General features: G+C 39.1%; 1 protein-coding gene across 1 annotated transcript in view; it reads left to right on the top strand.

Moving 5' to 3' along the window:
- Positions 1 to 22,049, top strand: part of FBXL13 (F-box and leucine rich repeat protein 13) — a 216,741-nt gene that overhangs the window by 176,777 nt on the left and 17,915 nt on the right. Inside the window, exon 18 of the mRNA XM_055590169.1 lies at positions 3,951 to 4,034. Coding sequence (XP_055446144.1) covers positions 3,951 to 4,034 — 84 coding nt within the window. The remainder of the gene's footprint in view (positions 1 to 3,950; positions 4,035 to 22,049) is intronic.

The raw sequence follows: 22,049 nt of genomic DNA, 5'->3' as shown, positions 1-22,049 counted from the left end.
CATGACTCTCCCCCAATCTTCTCTAATCCAAAATAGTGGCTTCATCTTTCCTCTTTGGTTTAATCACTGTGCACAATATTTACCTTCACAGGATTGTAGCAATCTATTTTAAGTATGTCCTCAATGCTAGACTATGGACTCCTTGAGGGTAGACACTGCATCTCACTGACTTTTATACTCCCAGCTTCTATCCCAGAGCCTGATCAATATCAGATCAGATCAGATCAGATCAGTCGCTCAGTCGTGTCCAACTCTTTGCAACCCCATGAATCGTAGCACGCCAGGCCTCCCTGTCCACCACCAACTCCCGAAGTTCACTGAGACTCATGTCCATCGAGTCAGTGATGCCATCCAGCCATCTCATCCTCTGTCGTCCCCTTCTCCTCTTGCCCCTAATCCCTCTCAGCATCAGAGTCTTTTCCAATGAGTCAACTCTTCGCATGAGGTGGCCAAAGTACTGGAGCTTCAGCTTTAGCATCATTCCTTCTAAAGAAATCCCAGGGCTGATCTCCTTCAGAATGGACTGGTTGGATCTCCTTGCAGTCCGAGGGACTCTCAAGAGTCTTCTCCAACACCACAGTTCAAAAGCATCAATTCTTCAGCGCTCAGCCTTCTTCACAGTCCAACTCTCACATCCATACATGACCACAGGAAAAACCATAGCCTTGACTAGACGGACCTTTGTTGGCAAAGTAATGTCTCTGCTTTTGAATACGCTATCTAGGTTGGTCATAACTTTCCTTCCAAGGAGTAAGCGTCTTTTAATTTCATGGCTGCAGTCACCATCTGCAGTGATTTTGGAGCCCAGAAATAAAGTCTGACACTGTTTCCACTGTTTCCCCGTCTATTTCCCATGAAGTGATGGGACCGGATGCCATGATCTTCGTTTTCTGAATGTTGAGCTTTAAGCCAACTTTTTCACTCTCCACTTTCACTTTCATCAAGAGGCTTCTGAGTTCCTCTTCACTTTCTGCCATAAGGGTGGTGCCATCTGCAGATCTGAGGTTATTGATATTTCTCCCGGCAATCTTGATTTCAGCTTGTGCTTCTTCCAGCCCAGCATTTCTCATGATGTACTCTGCATATAAGTTAAATAAGCAGGGTGACAATATACAGCCTTGACGTCCTCCTTTTCCTATTTGGAACCAGTCTGTTTTTCCATGTCCAGTTCTAACTGTTGCTTCCTGACCTGCATACAAATTTCTCAAAAGGCAGGTCAGGTGGTCTGGTATTCCCATCTCTTTCAGAATTTTCCACAGTTTCTTGTGATCCACACAGTCAAAGGCTTTGGCATAGTCAATAAAGCAGAAATAGATGTTTTTCTGGAACTCTCTTGCTTTTCCATGATCCAGTGGATGTTGTCAATTTAATCTCTGGTTCCTCTGCCTTTTCTAAAACCAGCTTGAACTTCAGAAAGTTCATGGTTCACGTATTGCTGAAGCCTGGCTTGGAGAATTTTGAGCATTACTTTACTAGCGTGTGAAATGAGTGCAATTGTGCGGTAGTTTGAGCATTCTTTGGCATTGCCTTTCTTTGGGATTGGAATGAAAAATGACCTTTTCCAGTCCTGTGGCCACTGCTGAGTTTTCCAAATTTGCTGACATATTGACTGCAGCACTTTCACAGCATCATCTTTCAGGATTTGGAATAGCTCAACTGAATTCCATCACCTCCACTAGCTTTGTTCATAGTGATGCTTTCTGAGGCCCACTTGACTTCACATTCCAGGATGTCTGGCTCTAGGTCAGTGATCACAGCATCGTGATTATCTGGGTTGCAAAGATCTTTTTTGTACAGTTCTTCTGTGTATTCTTGCCACCTCTTCTTAATATTTTCTGCTTCTGTTAGGTCCATACCATTTCTGTCCTTTATCGAGCCCATCTTTTCATGAAATGTTCCTTTGGTATCTCTGATATTCTTGAAGAGATCCCTAGTCTTTCCCATTCTGTTGTTTTCCTCTATTTCTTTGCATTGATCGCTGAAGAAGGCTTTCTTATCTCTTTTTGCTATTCTTTGGAACTCTGCATTCAGATGTTTATATCTTTCCTTTTCTCCTTTGCTTTATAATACATGCTAATTAAATATTCATCTAATGAATAATAAATTAAGAATGAATGAATTTTCTCTAGACCTGAGATTCAAGACTTCTAAGGTATAAAGAAAGACTGTAAAATGTTGGAACCATCATTTGCTTCAGAGAACACCTTCTAATTTGGAGCATTTATAAATTTCAGTGCCAAGGCTTCTTATTATCTGTCCATAGTCTGTTAAATGTCATACTTAGCAAGTATACTTCATTATAGTCCATTTAAAAAATTTCTAACATGGCCTACATAGAAGCAATAAAAAGTGAAAACTTCAGAGAAACTATTTAGAGATAGTTTCATAAAACCAATTCCACATAGAATAATAAAACATGTTTAGCTATTATCAAGCATAGGGCAAATAGAAAAACTGAATCACTTACTTGATATTTTTGTTCAAACAATTTAGTTTCTGTTGGGAGAGTATCTAAATTCCAATTCTTTTAACATGAATAAAACAGCATCCACATCTGGAACCCAGACCACATGTGATGGCTTCACAGAGTGCCCATTCTTTGTTTTGAAACAATGAGACAGAAAATATAATGTGTTCCTAGGAAAGGAATCCACATTTGCAATGAAATGAATAAATAGGGTCATTTTATTTTTGTGTGGCGTACAGAACTGTCAAATGAAATTAGAAATTGTAATTTAACAGTGACTTCAATCAAGCAGAATTTCAAGTACTCTTCTCTTTGATATGCATTTTATTTTTGAAAAATGCAAGGTCCAATATGTAAATCGGTAAAAAAAAACAGCATATAATACTTGCATGACCCATTTTCAATTATAGTCCAAATGTGGTTTTTATGATTAAAAGGTAAATCAGTCCTGAAAATAAAATGTAAAAAGGACAAATCATATACCATTTCCAGCATTTTCCCCTGCCAGCCAGCTCTGGGACCATAAAAGGAGAAACTGCTCTAGTCTATATAGTCTAGGAAGCATATATAGGAAATAGAAAAGTAACATGATCCTGAATGCAAAACAGAAGGATGGCATTTATAAGGCACAACAGTTAGTTCCTTAACTGAATGTTGTACCAGCTTAGGAGAATAGGTACTGAGAAATGGGCCAACCAACGAAAGTGAAAGCAAAAGTGAGTCGCTCAGTTGTGTCTGACTCTTTGCCACCCCATGGACTACAGCCCATCATGCCTCTCTGTCCATGGAATTCTCCAGGCAAGAAAACTGGAGTGGGTTGCCAGTATTTTCCAGGGGATCTCCCTGACCCAGGGATTGAACCTGGGTCTCCTGAATTGCAGGCAGATTCTTTATCATTTGAGCACCAACAAAACCACACATTAAAAAAGTGAAGAGCTGAAAGTGAAATCCATTTTTTTTAAATAAAAAGAAACAAACTTTTAGCCGGAAAAAAGAAATGAACTACTAGTGAATAATTATCTGTCTATGGGCCTTTACCTAAAAATGTGTTTCTTCTCCCTCCAAGCAATTAAATATAATAAAATGAGCTAAAGATTTTCAGATTTTAGGCTAAGCATAAATAAGAATTTATTGATAAATAGATTCATTAGCCACATGAAGTGTCTTCAAATAAAATAAAGCTGTAAACTTAGGCAACTGAAGATTTCTTTACATTGATTCATGTAACATTTACTTGAAAACAGGAGGCAAAATAAGAAGTTTTCTGGTTCTAGGATTTGTAATACTTTTTGTAAAACATTAGAGATAACCTGAAAATTTTATTTAATAATGTTGCCTAACCAAAGTGATTGTATGATTAAGTCTAAAGAAATATAAAACAGAAGGTAAATATTTTTAGTTGCATAAACTGTTGTTATCTTATTGGAAATACACCTTCTATACTAATGTATTATCAAATAATCTTTATATTAAACATTTTTAGGGTTTGATGACACTTTCCAGACACAGAAAATTAAAGGAACTTTCTGTGTCTGAGTGTGATAAAATCACCGATTTTGGAATCCAGGTAAGACAATTATGTTTTTTGTTGTTGCTGTTAAAGAATTAAGATTGAAAATTAAGTGCAAATTGAATAACCTTTGTGGGTAACAATAGGAAAAAAAAGAAGCGGAATGGAACTAATAATACGTATGTGATTTTGGTTGAGCCAGGATCAACTCTGCCTTTAGTCAGGTCTCCACAGCCTGAGGTGATTGAGAGGATTTGCTTTCCCTTGTTTTCCTGTCTACTCTCTCCCTTCCAGATGTCAGACTCATAGGATAGACAGGGATAGGCTGACATTTTATTTGGAGAATAATGAACTGCAATGTGGTAAAAGTCTTCTCATATCAATATAATAGAAATGTTCTGTAGAAAGAAATGTTATATCATCTAACCATGAAAATTGGGGGAGTCTGAAAAATTATACCAGGTACTTAACCATTAGGGACTAAGTTATTCAAACATAATTGGTAGTATACTTTGCCAGGATGGAAAGCATGAGATAAGTAATTGGATAAGATAAATGATTGTATGCTCAAATGGTAATTTAAGAACTCATGAGAAGTAAATTTCCTAGACTTGGTGTTGAGTGATAGATAGGAAGTCATAAAGTAGTTATTGTGAGCAAGCCATACATGGTGTTTATCACAACATTAAGCATCTCAGTTTGCTGTTAAAAGAAGACAACTGAAATTATATATCATACTTGTATTGAACTAGGGCAAAATCTGGTTCAGATCAGATCAGATCAGATCAGTCGCTCAGTCGTGTCCGACTCTTTGCGACCCCATGAATCGCAGCACGCCAGGCCTCCCTGTCCATCACCAACTCCCGGAGTTCACTGAGACTCATGTCCATCGAGTTGGTGATGTCATCCAGCCATCTCATCCTCTGTCGTCCCCTTCTCCTCCTGCCCCCAATCCCTCCCAGCACCAGAGTCTTTTCCAATGAGTCAACTCTTTGCATGAGGTGGCCAAAGTATTGGAGTTTCAGCTTTAGCATCATTCCTTCCAAAGAAATCCCAGGGCTGATCTCCTTCAGAATGGACTGGTTGGATCTCCTTGCAGTCCAAGGGACTCTCAAGAGTCTTCTCCAACACCACAGTTCAAAAGCATCAGTTCTTCAGCGCTCAGCCTTCTTCACAGTCCAACTCTCACATCCATACATGACCACAGGAAAAACCATAGCCTTGACTAGACGAACCTTTGTTGGCAAAGTAATGTCTCTGCTTTTGAATATGCTATCTAGGTTGGTCATAACCTTCCTTCCAAGGAGTAAGCGTCTCTTAATTTCATGGCTGCAGTCACCATCTGCAGTGATTTTGGAGCCCCCAAAAATAAAGTCTGACACTGTTTCCACTGTTTCCCCATCTATTTCCCATGAAGTGATGGGACCGGATGCCATGATCTTCGTTTTCTGAATGTTGAGCTTTAAGCCAACTTTTTCACTCTCCACTTTCACTTTCATCAAGAGGCTTTTGAGTTCCTCTTCACTTTCTGCCATAAGGGTGGTGCCATCTGTAGATCTGAGGTTATTGATATTTCTCCCGGCAATCTTGATTCCAGCTTGTGTTTCTTCCAGTCCAGTGTTTCTCATGATGTACTCTGCATAGAAGTTAAATAAGCAGGGTGACAATATACAGCCTTGATGTCCTCCTTTTCCTATTTGGAACCAGTCTGTTGTTCCATGTCCAGTTCTAACTGTTGCTTCCTGACCTGCATACAAATTTCTCAAAAGGCAGATCAGGTGGTCTGGTATTCCCATCTCTTTCAGAATTTTCCACAGTTTCTTGTGATCCACACAGTCAAAGGCTTTGGCATAGTCAATAAAGCATTCAAAAAATCTGGTTACTGATTAGTAAAATAGTGGAAGATAGCATTTTTAAACGGAACTAATAATCTAGGAATGTGGAAACTGTTAAATGCATTGGAAACCCCATTTAAAGCATCCTGAGAGTTCAGAAACCCCAGAAAATATGAAAATCTGGGATTAAACTCAGAAAAATAATTTAAATACAAACTCTTATTGACATAAAAGAAGTCATCTCACATGTAGAAAGATAATGCAAATATTAGCTGAAAAGTCCACCAGACAATGGCATACCTGAAGTTAAGCTGTCTTCCATAAATTTGAAATGAAATTTTCAAGCTTGGTTCTAACATAGCTAATAGAAGAGTGTTCAAACATTATATGAACTGTTGGGCTACAGAGAGTGCCAGGTCAAATGGTGTTCTAGACTTTAGCATAGAATTTCACCATTCTGAAGCTGAAGGGATCTTAGAATCATCTAAACCATCTCTGTAATTTTACAAGTGAGGAAACTAAGGCCCAAAGGGCTTAAACAGTCCAAAGTCCTATGCCTTCTCAGCAAACTAATATGATTTTACAGAAATGAAGAGTAGAAACAGAGAACCACTATTCTAAATGGTTGATGGTCAACATAACCTAGTGGGAAAAATTGTTTTCAAATGATTTTCACTGTACTTCATTGTATCGGGACAGTGTAATGGTACTGAACAGGAAAATGTAACACTGATAAGAAGTCTCCTTTAAAAAGAAGGGAAGGGAAAGAAAAAAAAATAAGAAGTCTCCTTTAGGAGGCAATAATGTCAAACAATGTGAATTTCTCCCAGTTTCAGATCCTGGTTGCCAAATTTCTAGCAGGTTCCTAAGAAATCTACCTAGTAGTACGTTCAACTGTATAAAGAGGTAAAAAGAACAAACACTATTTTTCAAAGCAAAGATCCCAGAGAGGAGCAACAACTTGCATAGGGCAAGATTGTAACTCTACAATAAGGAAAGGGGTTATAATGTGTGTAACCTACTAGAAGAAAAAGCCAAGAGGTTCCTCTAAAGTTAAACCATGATTTATGTACTGCAGTTCATTTAAGGATTAAACATGAATTTACATAAAACTTTATCCATGAATATGATCTAGTCAAGCATTCAAAAGGTATTTAACAAGGCAACAGAGTAAAGGTTATTAAAATTAAACAGGTATTAACATTTCTAATATCAGATTATATTTCCTTTATGGGATCAATTACATTTGATCAATAACTACAAATCATTCAGAAGTATTAAAACCCCCTATTGTGATGACATATCATGTATGGATGTGAGAGCTGGACTGTGAAGAAAGCTGAGCACCGAAGAATTGATGCTTTTGAACTGTGGTGTTGGAGGAGACTCTTGAGAGTCTCTTGGATTGCAAGGAGATCCAACCAGTCCATTCTAAAGGAGATCAGCCCTGGGATTTCTTTGGAAGGAATGATGCTAAAGCTGAAACTCCAGTACTTTGGCCACCTGATGCAAAGAGTTGACTCACTGGGAAAGACCCTGATGCTGGGAGGGACTGGGGGCAGGAGGAGAAGGGGACGACAGAGGATGAGATGGCTGGATGGCATCACCAACTTGATGGACATGAGTCTGGGTGAACTCCGGGAGTTGGTGATGGACAGGGAGGCCTGGCGTGCTGTGATTCATGGGGTCACAAAGAATCGGACATGACTGAGCAACTGAACTGAACTGACTGATTCATTTAAAAGTGCTCCTTGGAATGAAAGAGAGTGCTCACCAAAGTTTGAAGCTAAGTATCAGGAAGCCAGTGCTTCCTGCCATGGCCTTTTTATTTTCCCTCCTGAAGCCTGAAAATCATACTATTTTTAGGTGCTCTGAGATTTTAGATGAAAAAGTTTACCTATATGCTAACTGTATGATCATACAGCTGAGTTTGGTATAGCTTTTAAAAATGTAGTCTTTTATTGATGTATTGATTTCAGTGATCTAAAAGAAAACAAAAGATGGGAAATACAGGAGCATGGAAATACAGAATTATTTAATTATCAGTTGCACAAGATTGGATGTTCTATTCAAGTTCATGAAAAAAAATTTTTTTTTCTCTTTCTCATCATCCCTTTTTTTCTCCTCTCCTCCCTGCTTTTGGAGTGTATGTGGTGTGTGTGTATGTGTATGTGTGACTGTATGCTCACACTGAAATGCTGTGACTTTCGATCTCTTTTTACCTCTTCCAAGGTTTCAAGGTTTACACTAATGGGCATGTGGTAATCTTTCTCCTCCTTCCCTCCTCCAGCCTAATTATTAAGTTCCAAAAGAGATGAAATAAAGAGGGAGGAGGAGAAAGTGATACATAAGCCAATTTCATGATTCTTTATCTGGATTTGAAACAAACGTGATTAAATTGAGATGTTTAGATTATCCTAAATTTATCAGGAAATTTCTTGTTATTTAGGAGGTAGGGAACTCTCTTTTTGGCATACGACATTGAAAACTACATAATGATTTAATGAGAAAAAGGAGACGATAAGCATTTTTACCCTGGCTTGGTTTTGCAAGAGTCATGAACATAATAAGAATAAAAAATTACCTCATTTTAGTTTTACTGGAAACCACAACATATGAAGTTTGAATATCTGGAGCCTCAGATGTATTAAGTTTTTAGGATCTGGTTTTAATTACTTTTCCCAACTTTAGTTTTTTTCCTGAGAACATTAGACATTCAATGATCATGTTAAACTGAAATTATTTGGTACTCTTGAAAGACACTCATTTTGGAAGCAATGTCTGATATAGTCATAGCTGGGCATTTCTCAAGAAACTTTTTTCCTTGAGCATTTGGTGAATTTAAATAACAGACCGTCAAGTTTGGCAAAAGAATTGGTTTAACTGCGATGTGTGTGTGTGCTCAGTTGCTCAGTCATGTCCGACTCTTTGCAACCCCACGGACTATAGCCCGCCAGGCTCCTCTGTCCATGGAATTTTACTGGTAAGAATACTGGAATGGGTTGCCATTTCCTCTTCCAAACCCAGGGATCAAACCCGTGTCTCCTGTGTCACCTGCATTTGGCAGCAGATTCTTTACCAATAGCACCACCTGGGAAGCCCCTTTAACTGAGATGCTATGGTACAAATATATTAGAAGTTTTGTTTTATTAAGTTGTTTGAATAGAACCAATGGAATAAATAAAATTATTTAGTCTAACTGCTTTTTATATTCCCTTAACCTGGTGACTCAGATGGTAAAGAACCTGCCTGCAATGCAGGAGAAAGTGAAAGTCACTCAGTAGTGTCTGACTCTTTACAACCCCATGGACTATACACAGTCCATGGAATTCTCCAGGCCAAAATACTGGAGTGGTTAACCTTTCCCTTCTACAGGGGATTTCCCCAGCCCAGGGATCAAACTCAGGTCTTTTGCACTGCAGGTGGATTCTTTACCAGCTGAGCCACTAGGGAAGCCCAATTGTTGAGTATATGTGTGTAAATTAAATATATGTATACATCTTAGACACCACCCTTATGGCAGAAAAGTGAAGAGGAACTCAAAAGCCTCTTGAAGAAAGTGAAAGTGGAGAGTGAAAAAGTTAGCTTAAAGCTCAACATTCAGAAAACGAAGATCATGGCATCCAGTCCCATCACTTCATGGGAAATAGATGGGGAAACAGTAGAAACAATGTCAGACTTTATATTTTTGGGCTCCAAAATCACTGCAGATGGTGACTGCAGCCATGAAATTAAAAGATGCTTACTCCTTGGAAGAAAAATTATGACCAACCTAGATAGCATATTGAAAAAGAGACATTACTTTGCCAACAAAGGTTCCTCTAGTCAAGGCTATGGTTTTTCCTGTGGTCACATATGGATATGAGAGTTGGACTGTGAAGAAGGCTGAGCGCTGAAGAACTGATGCTTTTGAACTGTGGTGTTGGAGAAGACTCTTGAGAGTCCCTTGGACTGCAAGGAGATCCAACCAGTCCATTCTGAAGGAGATCAGCCCTGGGATTTCTTTAGAAGGAATGATGCTAAAGTTGAAACTCCAGTACTTTGGCCACCTCATGCAAAGAGTTGACTCATTGGAAAAGACTCTGGTGCTGGGAGGGATTGGGGGCAGGAGGAGAAGGGGACGACAGAGGATGAGATGGCTGGATGGCATCACCAACTCAATGGATGTGAGTTTGAGTGAACTCCGGGAGTTGGTGATGGACAGGGAGGCCTGGCGTGCTGCGATTCATGGGGTCGCAAAGAGTCGGACATGACTGATCAACTGAACTGAACTGGATACCAAACAAGATTGCCAGGAGAAATATCAATAAAAGCGAAGAAGAACTAAAGAGCCTCTTGATGAAAGTGAAAGAGGAGAGTGAAAAAAATGGACTTAAAACTCAACATTCAGAAAATTAAGAACATGGCATCTGGTCCCATCACTTCATGGCAAATAGATGGGAAAACAGTGGAAACAGTGGCAGACTTTATTTTTTTGGGCTCCAAAATCACTGCAGATGGTGACTGCAGCCATGAAATTAAAAGACCCTTGCTCCTTGGAAGAAAAGTTATGACCAACCTAGACAGCATATTAAAAAGCAGAGACATTACTTTGCCAACAAAGGTCCGTCTAGTCAAAGCTATGGTTTTTCCAGTAGTTATGTATGGATGTGAGAGTTGGACTATAAAGAAAGCTGAGTGCTGAAGAATTGATGCTTTTGAACTGTCATGTTGCAGAAGATTCTCGAGAGTCCCTTGGACTGTAAGGAGATCCAACCAGTCAATCCTAGAGGAAATCAGTCCTAAATACTCATTGGAAGGACTGATGCTAACGCTGAAACTCCAATACTTTGGCCACCTGATGTGAAGAACTGACTCATTTGAAAAGACCCTGAGGCTGAGAAACATTGAAGATGGGAAGAGAAAGAGACAACAGAGGATAAGATGGTTGGATGGCATCACCAACTCAATGGACATGAGTGAATATACTCTGGGAGCTGGTGATGGACACGGAGGCCTGGCGTACTTCAGTCCATGGGGTCTCAAAGAGTCAGACACAACTGAATGATTGAACTAACAAACTAACTAATACCAAATAAATTGTGGTCACTATTCAAGGCAAATAAAAATTAGTTTTTTAAGGAATTATCTTTTTGGTTGCTCTCACCTTCTGAGATGGCCCACATTCTGCCTGTGGAGTGTGTTTCTCTCTAAATAAATGTGCTTCTTACCTATCACTTTGTCTCTCACTGAATTCTTTCTGCAATGAGACATCAAGAACCTAAGTTTCATTAATTCCTGAGATCAGGTGTGTGATCTCGGTTTAAAGACCATGGGTTCAAGTCCCAACCTGAGTTCCATGGTTTCACCTGGTGAGTTGGGGGGGGACAGTGATAAGGCACTCACTCCCCCAGCTGAGTCCTTCCTCAGGAGCTGCTGTATCCCAGGGTAGGCCTCTTCCCTGGATCAGAGCTAATCCAGTTGCTGGTTGATACTATGAGGCGGAGGCCCAGCCCTCTTGCTTCAATTTAAGTCAACTTGGAAGAGTCCGTCCTTCCAGTTCAAACTGAAAGGATGTGAAACATCTGGATATACTGCAGAATATCTCAAGGGTTCACTACATCAACGAACAAATGTGGGAGGTATATTGGAAGCCTTGACTAGACATATTTGTTTCAAAGAATGGGAGATAAATCCTGCAAAGCATCAAAGCTCAGCTAAAAGTATACGTACACAAAAAAACCTTCATGCAGATGTTTATAGGAGTTTTATTTATAATTGCCAAAATGTGAAAGCATCCAGCATGTCCTTCTATAGGTAAATAGATAAATAAACATCCAGACAATGGAACATTATTCAGCAATAAAAAGAAAAGAGACACCAAGTCGAGAAAAGACATGGAGGAAGTATAAATGCTATTACCATGAAAGAAGCCAATCTGAAAAGGCTAAGTACTGTATGATTCCAACTATATGACATTCTGGAAAGGCAAAACTATGAAGACACTAAAAGATCAAAACCTATAGGGGAGGAAGAGATTGAAAGGTGGAGCACAGAGGATTTTAAGGGCAGTGAAACTGCTCTGTATGATATTATCATGGTGAGTACATGTCATTATACATTTGTCAAAACTAATAGAATGTACAATTCCAAGAGGGAACCCTAATGTAAACTATGGACTTTGGGTGATTATGATGTGTTGATACAGGTTTATCAATTGTAACAAACATACCGCTCTGGTGGGGCATGTTGATAATAGTGGAGGCTATGCATGTGTGGGGGTAGGAGATAATATGGGGAATTTCTGTAACTTTTGCTTAATTCTGTGGCGAACCTAAAACTCTTCTAAAATATAAAGTCTATTTTTTTAAAAAAAGAATTATCTTTTTGTTTATACTTTAAAAAATTAAGAATCTATGTAAATGGCAAGACTCCTTTTCCTATGGTAAGGAGATGTTTCGAATATGCTTTTAGAAGAAACAATTAAAAAATTTTATTCCTATGAATGAACCAGTGCATTTTGGGGGGCTTGCCAGGTGGCTCAGTAGTAAAGAATCTGCCTGTGATGAGCAAGAACGTGGGTTTGATCCCTGGGTGCATTTTTTAGTGGCACCTAAATTATAATTGATTAAACATATGTATGTATAAGAGTATTAAGCAATTCTATGACACTACATAATTAATTACTACTATTCTTGAGAATGCTATAAGAGAATATACAAAGTAAAAAGGAAATGGATCATTGTTTTTAATTAGGATTATGATTTTAGACATATTTCCCAACATCGCCGTTAAATTAGTATAACATGCAGGATATTGATGTACACACTGAGGCACTAAATTAACCCTTTTGCTTTTGGCAACGTGTATGTGCCCTAAGCCCCCAGATGTTTGGGTTTTTTTTTCCATCTTTACTCAGCCTGACTCCATATCTACTTCTGTTACAATCTCATAACACTGTGCATCATGTTCACATACTACAAAGGCAGGCCTCTCTGTTTAAGCCCTCTTACTGCCCACCTATGTATGAGCAAGGCTTATCAAATCTTGGAGGAAGAAGGTCTACAGGGACAAAATGAACATACGGAACATTCCTTTTTGTACACTAATTTTATATCATGCAACTTTGTTATAATTGCTTATTAGTTCTAGTAGTTGGTATGTTTTTTTTTGTTTTGGCTTTTTGTTAATTCTTTGCGATTTTCTTCTTTTTTTTTTTTTTCTTTGCGATTTTCTACCTAACAGTCATACCATCTGCAAACACAGGCATTATTTTTTTCTTCTCTATCTATATACCTTCTATTTCTTTTTTTTACTGAATTAGTTAGGACTTCCAGTATGATAGGAGTGAAAAGGGAAAACATCTTTGTTTCATTCCTGATCTTACGGAGAAACCACAGGTTTCTTTTCCCTGAGTATGATGTTAGCTATAGATTTTTTGTACATGTTCTTTATCATGTTGAAAGAACTTTCCCTCTATTCCTAGTCTTGCTGAGAGTGTTTTTCAGTAATGTGTGTTGGATTTTGTCAAATACAATCTTTGATATGATCATATAGTTTTTCTTCTTTAGCCCATTGATGTGATGAATTACATTAGTTGATTTTTGAATTTTGAACCAGCCTTGCATATGTCCACAGCATTATTTCAAAATGGTTACTAAATACTTTATTCCTCCCCTTAAGTCTCTGCTGTCAGAACTTAGAGGCCCTCTTAGAGGCCCTCCTAGAGGTAAAGCTCAGGAAAGTCTGTAGGCCCACTTAAGGTTGGCCCGCCAGGAATTTTTCTCTCAGGCTACTCCATTCTCAGTTTCCAGCAATTAGTCAACTACCCTTTCAGTGTGCCTAATTGTACTGGCTCCAGCCACAAGTTTCCCCACTCCTGCTGCTCCTGCTGCTCCTGCTGCCGCTGCTAAGTCGCTTTAGTTGTGTCCGACTCCGTGCGACGCCATAGACGGCAGCCCACCAGGCTCCTCTGTCCCTGGGATTCTCCAGACAAGAACACTGGAGTGGGTTGCCATTTCCTTCTCCAGTCCACGAAAGTGAAAAGTGAAAGTGAAGTCACTCAGTTGTGTCCAACTCTTTGCGACTAGTAAGCCCTAATTCTCTGTATTTGCCTGACTCTCCAATTTTGACAGTGGTGGTTTGTTTTATGACCTCAATTATCTGACAGATCTAAGGAGAGCTGCTGATTTTCAGTCTGCTCAGCTTTTTTCTTGTTTTGAGGATGGGACTGATAAGTTCCAGACTTCCATGACAGACTGGAAACTGGAAGTCTGGAACACGAGTTTTGGATCCCTGGATGTTGGCTGAATCAGTGGCATCCAAAAAGGGATGACCAATGTACAGTGGGCTCTGAATCAGATCTTGAGGCCCAGCAATGAAGTCAGGAACTGAAAGTCGCTGGAGCCAAGAGCAGAGACCCATAGGTAAGTTGGGCAGGTAGGCGGTCACTGTCGAGCATGGCACCTGTGGCTGTTGTGAGCTCTCTGCAGTGTGCCCGGCTGTGCTTATATAGATGGGGCCTGTGGCTGCCCCAAAGTTCAAGTATTTTCTTTGGTCATGTTCTTCCAGAAAGATCTTCAGTTTCCTTAGTACAACACTAGAATTTTATTTGCAATTACAAAATTGGAGAAAACTTAGATGATTAAGTTCAAATTGAATGAAGAATTCCACGCCCTCATGTAAGACAATAGTCTGTCTAATTCAGATTAACTGATTTTATGAAAATGTGACAGTTTGCTCAGTGACTGAACTGAAAACATTTGGACTGGACTTTCTATGTAGTGGACACTGAGATAATCTGTTTTTGAAAAGAGAAATCATTCTAAAATCTTTAAAGAATATTGAGGCTGGGTCTAGTAGAATAAAGAGACTTAGAAAAATCCAATACCACTTAGTCATTGTAACATTAATTTAGCATCTGCTACATGCCAGACACTGTTCTAAGTATTTCCCATACAGTAATTAGCTACTTTATGAGGTACGTAATACTTTTGATTCCACTTTACAGATAAGGAGACTGAAGTTCAGAGAGGTTATGAATCTTACCCCAAATAATGAAACAAGCAAGCATGTGAGCTAGGGTATAACATGTCTTATTCCAGAGTGACAATTCTTGCCATTATGCTGTGATAAACGAAGCCACAGAAGGATTCAGTTGAGATAGTTAATCCAGCATGGGAATGACAATGAGAGCCTATCTGTTGGAAAATCACTTTAATAAGCAATATAGAAGACGGATTGAAGATCAGAGGGGAGAAAGAACTGCTATCACTATTAAAGGTAGAAATATGTTAAGAGGTTTTTGTTATAGTCCAGGGGAGAGAAGATGGCAGCCTGAACAGCAACAGAAGAGAATGAATGGGAGACTATCTGGATAGCAAATCCACAGAATGGTCATGGTTTGGATGGGACAGGGTCAAGCTATGGTTAAGGATGATGGCCATGCTTCTGGATTGAAGATTGGGGGGCAAGAGAAGGGGGAGACAGAGGATGAAATGGTTGGATGGCATCATCGACTCAATGGACAGGAGTTTAAGCAAACTCCCAGAGACAGTGAAGGACAGGGAAGCCTGGTGTGCTGCAGTCCATGAGTTCACAAAAAGTCAGACACGACTGAGCAACTGAACAGTAACAACAACAACCACGATTCTGATTTGGCTGCCTGGGAAGTTTGTGGTACCCTCATTTTCAAGCTGTTTTCCATAGCCAAGTCAGGTGTCCAGGGCTATGAACTACCAAGTCTGATTCAGCATTTTTGGCATTTACCGCTGCACTTTATTTTCTTGGGAGTGATTTTGTCTGTGCATCCTCTCAGCTCTCGTCATCCCTTTACTCTGAAGACAGTCTTAAGCATCCGCTCTCCCACTCTTTACCCACAGACTCATGGTGGCTAAGGGAGCTCTGCTGGAGTTTGTTTCTATTTTTACTCTATGTATAGTAATGTGAGGTGTTCTCTGTGTCCTAGTAATGATGAATGTATGGGTCCTATGGAGTTTTATTTGTCCTCTCAATAGATTTTATGGCTTTGGGAAGAGGGGAAGATTCAGATGTAGGTAACTGTCGTTGTTCTTCAAACCCAATCACGGCCTCCTCTTTATTTATTATTATTTTTTTAATGAAAAAAAGTATCTCTAACAGAGAAGGCTGCTGCTGCTGCTGCTAAGTCGCTTCAGTCGTGTCCGACTCCGTGCGACCCCAGAGACGGCAGCCCACCAGGCTTCCCCGTCCCTGGGATTCTCCAGGCAAGAACACTGGAGTGGGTTGCCATTTCCTTCTCCAATGCATGAAAGTGAAAAGTGAAAGTGAAGTCACTCAGTCGTGTCCAATTCTAGCGACCCCATGGACTGCAGCCCACCAGGCTCCTCTGTCCGTGGGATTTTCCAGGCAAGAGTACTGGAGTGGGATGCCATTGCCTTCTTCAACAGAGAAGGCTATCTACCTTTTAAAACCCTCTAATCAGAATGCAGTGGGTAGGACTTATAACCATATAAGAGAGATAAGAGGCATGTGGTAGTGATTCAGCTTCATCTACTCTCTGTTGTCTTTTCTGTCTAGCTTGTTGTATATATTCTTCACAAGCTGATTTACTGGTATCTTGCAAATGGCACTGCTGATGAATTTTAAGAGCCCAGATAAAGTCTAGGTTACTGTCATGTTCTCTGATGATCACAAAGGTATCTGATAACTTTTGGTTTTGGGTAAAAGCAGCAGTGGAGGTGCTAGAACCTCCACATCCCTCATTGTTCTCTTAGGGACTCTTCTTTTTTGAGATCTTTAATTTTGCCCTAACTGCTTGGACACTTGAGATAACAAGTTCCTTTTCCCCTTTAATCTTCAGTGTGTTTTGACCTCTTTTATCCTGACTTACAAACTTTTGATTTTACTTTTTATTTGACCTTTAGTAACAGATTTACCTTGACTTGCAAACAGAAAGGGGAGAAGAGAGGAAAGATCAAGGAATAAGGGACAGGGGAAGTGTGGCCATATGCGACAAATTATAAGCTATTTCATAGCTGAGAGAACAGCAAAGCAAGATCCATGGCTGTTCATCTGGCTTTCAGCTTGACCCAGGAATGTTTAGTAAGTTGAATGGTTCTATAGATATGGGTCTGCTCCAGGCTGAGTCCAACTGAAGACTGAGGATTCAGGGTTCTCAGTCCTGTACCCTGGACTCCCTGCGCTAGAGAACTGAAACCCTTACAACTAGCGTGGAGCATCTACATGGCTACTCAGGTTGGAAAGGCCTAGGCGTACTCACCTCGTTCCCCAACAGTCCTATCTGCGTCTTCCTCTTTAATAATCGCCTATGGCCAGCCTGTTCTGCAAGTGTAAGAAAAACTGGGTTCTTGTTTTGCCCTAGCACTCATCTTGGATTCATTCTTGACCTAAAAACAAGAACTGAATGACTCTCCAGTGACTCTTTTCTGATCTTAAGCTCCTACTTTGAATTACTAAACTTTCTGAATAGTTATAAAATGTTGTTTATACCAGACTCGCATCACTCACTCTCATCAGTTCATAGACCTCACCCTCTAGTACTAAACCAAAATCAGTTTTAGTGGGCTTTGACACAGAGTAACTTACAGTGCCAAAGATGGATTAGATGTGTTGGCTCCACATGGCAACAATGTTTAAAAAAAACAACATTGATTTCTATTTGGTTTCCAAGATTAAACCATTTAAGAATTATCAAAGCATGGGATTTCAATAACTCCACCTCTTCCCCAGGGATAGTTATGTTTATTGATTGTAAGGGAAGCAACAAACAGAAGATCCATTTCCAAAATGGCCACAATTCTTGGCCTCTGGTGCAGTGGAAGCTATGAAATCTCCTGCATGTGGGAAGATGGAGCATCCAGATGTCTGGACACTTTATCTCTTGGCTATACCACTCAGGAAAATTCTTTATCTTAATCACTAATATAGGTTATTATTAGGAAGTAACTGACTAAACAGTCTATGATGAAGATATCAGAAGATCTCAGGTTCAGAATTATTTCACATGGTCTTAGAAGAAGGAACTAAGGAATCCCTCTGGTAGAATTAAGAACTGGGTATCTGAAACCTTATGGAAAAAGCACCTCCCACAGAACCTGGAATAAGTATGAGCTTTGTTACAGAAATTGATGCTTCATGGCTACCCATGCCAAGAACAGTCTATTTATAATAGAACAAAATACTCTTTAGAGAACTAAGGACCTGAAATCAACTGAGTCACAAACTCCTACCAAGATACCTAGGCTTTATTCTCTTCAAAGGCTATGAGCAAAAGAAATAAGCTCAGAATTCTCCACTGCTCCTTATGCTAGTGTGTTTCCAATTTTTGAGGCAATTCAATAGAATTAGAAATTTGCCAGCACTTCAGAGGATGTGGGATTTGAAAGCTTGTCATTTTCCCACAGTCTCTACTGTTCAAGGCATAATGGATTCTTGGGTACCATGTTTTCATGTCTGATAACCAGCCGAAACTGAGAACACCCCGCACAAGTACTGGCTTCTTGCCTACTCCCACTGGAGAGAACCATTCTCCAACAGCTGAAATGCTGATGGATTCATTAAATGAACCCACACATCTGTTATTTTCATGTTGAACATCCACAGAAAAGAGCTATAAGAGAATATGTTAAAGGAAGATAATCCTTTGGAGGCCTCTCTCAATTTAAGCTGTCCCTGGAACATTAGTTTATCCTATGTAAGCTAAAACTTGCCCAAAGTCAGATTATCTGAAGGCAAAAATAAAAGGGCAGGAAAAATAAATGTCAGAATCTCACTTTCCTACAATAGTATGAGTTTATGATTCTTAAGCCTAAGTGGCTAATGTGTTTTTGATCTCTCTTTTATGCAGCATGCCTAGGCTCATTGCACCTCACCTGACATGAACTGAGCACCTGAAGCATGTCTGATAGAAGCTGTGATTTTTCTATGTCATGACTTCTAATAATCCTCTTTGTTAACTTCCAGTTAAATTGTGTCCATGCTATTTCTTCATCTCAAACCCTCCAGCACGTTGAAGGTGGTAAGGTGGTATTCTCATGTCTTAATTGGCAGGCAGGATTGTTCTACAGCCTTTCTGGTTCCACTGCTGACAGACAAAAAGTCAGGATTTACACAGGGTATTACGTCTGCCAAGGGATCCTGGAGTACACATTTTCTCTCTACCTTCCAATAAACCTGAGAGATAGACAGTTGTTTTCATTCTCCTCTTAAAGATGAGGAAATTTGAAGTTAAGTAACTTGCCCAAGGTCACAGACACAACTTCAAATTCCTGGCCCTTTGTTTTTCTTCTAGACCAGGAACCTCCCTTGATTACATCATCTCTTATTCCATTATGCACCAAAATTGGAGATCAAAGCATCAATAACGGTTGAGGAACTCATTATTCAATAGAGATTCTTAAATGGAAGAGGTCACAGGATGACATTGTGACTTTGTCCTTAAAGTTCTGAGTTGCCATTTTCTTGGGAAAGAAGGAGAAAAAATAAGAAGTCGAGGGCTGACTGTGCAAATAGAAACCCACCAATTCTTTAAAGCTGATTATTATAGCTTAAGTAATTTCTCTGCCCAAAGATCTTAATAGACATTTATCCAAAGAATAAATACAGATGACACATGAAAAGATGCTCAACATCACTAATAATTAGAGAAATGCAAATCAACCCTGCAATGAGGTACAATCTCATGGCTGTCAGAATGGTCATCACTAAAAAAAAATCTACAAATAACAAATGCTAGGGAGGGTATGGAGAAAGAGGAACCCTCCTACACTGCTGGTGGGAATGTAAATTGGTACAACTACTATGGAGACCATTATGGAGGTCACTTAGAAAACGAAAAAAAAGAACTACCATAATATCTAGCAATCCCACTTCTGGGCATATACACAGATAAAATTATTAATTAAAAAAGATACATGTACCCTATGTTCATAGCAGCACTATTCACAATAGCCAAGACATGGAAACAAAGTAAATGTCCACTGACAGATGACTAGATAAGATGTGGCACATATACAATGGAATACTGTTCAGCCATAAGAAGAACGAAATAATGCCATTTGTAGAAACATGGAGAGATTTTCATACTAAATGAAGTCAGAAAGAGAAAGACAAATACCATATGATATCACTTATATATGGAATCTAAAATATGACACAAATGAAATTATCTATGAAACAGAAACAGAATCACAGATATACAGAACAAACTTGTGGTTGCCAAAGGAGAGGGAGCTGGGAGAAGGAAGGACTGGGAGTTTGGGATTAGCAGATGTAACTAATATACATAGGATGGATAAACAACAAGGTCCTACTGTGCAGCACAGGAAACTATAGCTGATCTCCTGGGATAAACCATAATGAAAAAGAATACAAAAAATATTGCATATATTGTATAATTGAGTTACTTTACAGCAGAAATTAGCACAATACAACACTTAAACCAACCACACTTCAATTTAAAAAATATTATTAATAATCATTTAAAGCAAAAAAAAAGCAATTTCCTCACCCTTCTGCTCCCACAGGGTTGCTGGAGTGTCAGGTAACTGGGCCACTCGATATCCTTTTTTTATTTTTTAAAAATGGAAAAAAATATTGGTTATATTTCAAGCCACAAAAAAATACCTAACTGACCTTTGGGTAGTCCAACCTTAGCTCATTTTTTTTTTTGAATATGAAAATCTAGGATTTTCTTTTAACAGTCCTAATTTCAAATTATAATTCAGAGATACCTTGTTTTGATCTTTCCTGATCTTCCTTCCAATATGCATTTTCTTCCACTCACTCAACCTGTTTATAATTTTCTTATATTTGACATCTTTTTATGTACTTGTCACATTTGATACTTTAAAAGTAATTCCCTTGTTTTTACCCATACCTAGAGTCTGTAGAGCCAGTATGTCATTAAAGCTTACTGACAACCAAAGGCATACCATTGAGTAGGTTTCTCTAGAGAAAGCATTTACTCTGGCAAGTGAACAAGATGATCTATTTTGGTGTGACAAGAAAATATTAGAACTTCTATTATGATTTAGTTTTATCTCATATATTTTATTTTTACATACTTTATAATATATATTTGAATATCTATATAATTTACAAGTACATTTAATTTACATTTTTAGAAAGTATATGCTCAAAATATTTTTATTATGGTGTGATGATTTTAAAAATTTTGAAATCATACCCATAGAGAATCAGTAGGTACAAATAATATTACTAGCTATTACTTACTAACTGCTATGTCCCAGGCATTGTTCAATTCCTTTATTCATCTTAATTCACTTAATCCCCCTAACAACTCTATGAAGTAGGTGCCATAATAACTATACCATTTTATTCCCATGCTGCAAGTGAGATCATTCAGACATTGAGTAGTTGGATAATTTATCTAGAGAGACAGAGCTTCTAAGTGGCAGGATTTTAAACTAGGCTAGTGGACCCCAAACTCTGTCCTCTTAACTACTCTTGTTCACTAGCAGTTACTGAACAGAGTGCCAGGTAGGATTGGGCTTAGTGGAATCTACGGGAGCTCATTCTCCTCACTCCTTTGATGAGCGACATTTTCCATTCTCTTTGGAAACTCTCATCTTGAACTTCATCTGTATACCAGATGTTGGCCACAAGATAATTTAGACATGGTCTCTGCCCTCAAGAAGCTACAGTCAACGCAGAAGATAAGACAGTTGTATAAATAGCTATAATATAAGTGGAAAGTGAGAAGGACAAAAAATTAAAGCTACAGAAATTTTGGAGAGTCATTACTTCCAGAGTGAGGAATTGGGAAAAACTTCACGGAATAAAGTACATTTGAGCTGTGGCTTATTCCCTCAAATCACTATATAACTGATAAGAAATTTCACAGTGAAAGTATCTTTGGAAATATTTGTTTGGGGTCTTGGCCTTGCCCTTTCTCCCTTTCACAGTCCTCTCCGTATTTAAAAACAGTAGGCTCATCTAAAAGTGGTATAATCCTGTAATGCTGAGCCCAAGGTAAGCCTAGTTTCCCTGGCAGGGAGAACGTGAATGCAGGGGAGGCATCTTATCAGTGGGGTGGTAGGGATGGACACTTAGGCTCCGACAGTTTGGTTTTGGTGCCAGGGCTCAGATTTCACAGCTCAGTGTGCACAGGCAACCACCACTCCTAGCTGTTCTGAGGCCTAATGGGGACAAAGCATTATAAGAGACTACAGTTTTGAATTCAGTTTATAACTTAGAATTGAGGAAGTTGTATCTCAACTAGCCCCAAATAGCCTTC

The sequence above is a fragment of the Bubalus kerabau genome, chromosome 8, assembly GCF_029407905.1.
Source record: "Bubalus kerabau isolate K-KA32 ecotype Philippines breed swamp buffalo chromosome 8, PCC_UOA_SB_1v2, whole genome shotgun sequence".
Classification (NCBI taxonomy): domain Eukaryota; kingdom Metazoa; phylum Chordata; class Mammalia; order Artiodactyla; family Bovidae; genus Bubalus; species Bubalus kerabau.
The sequence above is the reverse complement of the archived record's forward strand: the minus strand, read 5'-3'. Positions and strand labels throughout refer to the sequence as shown.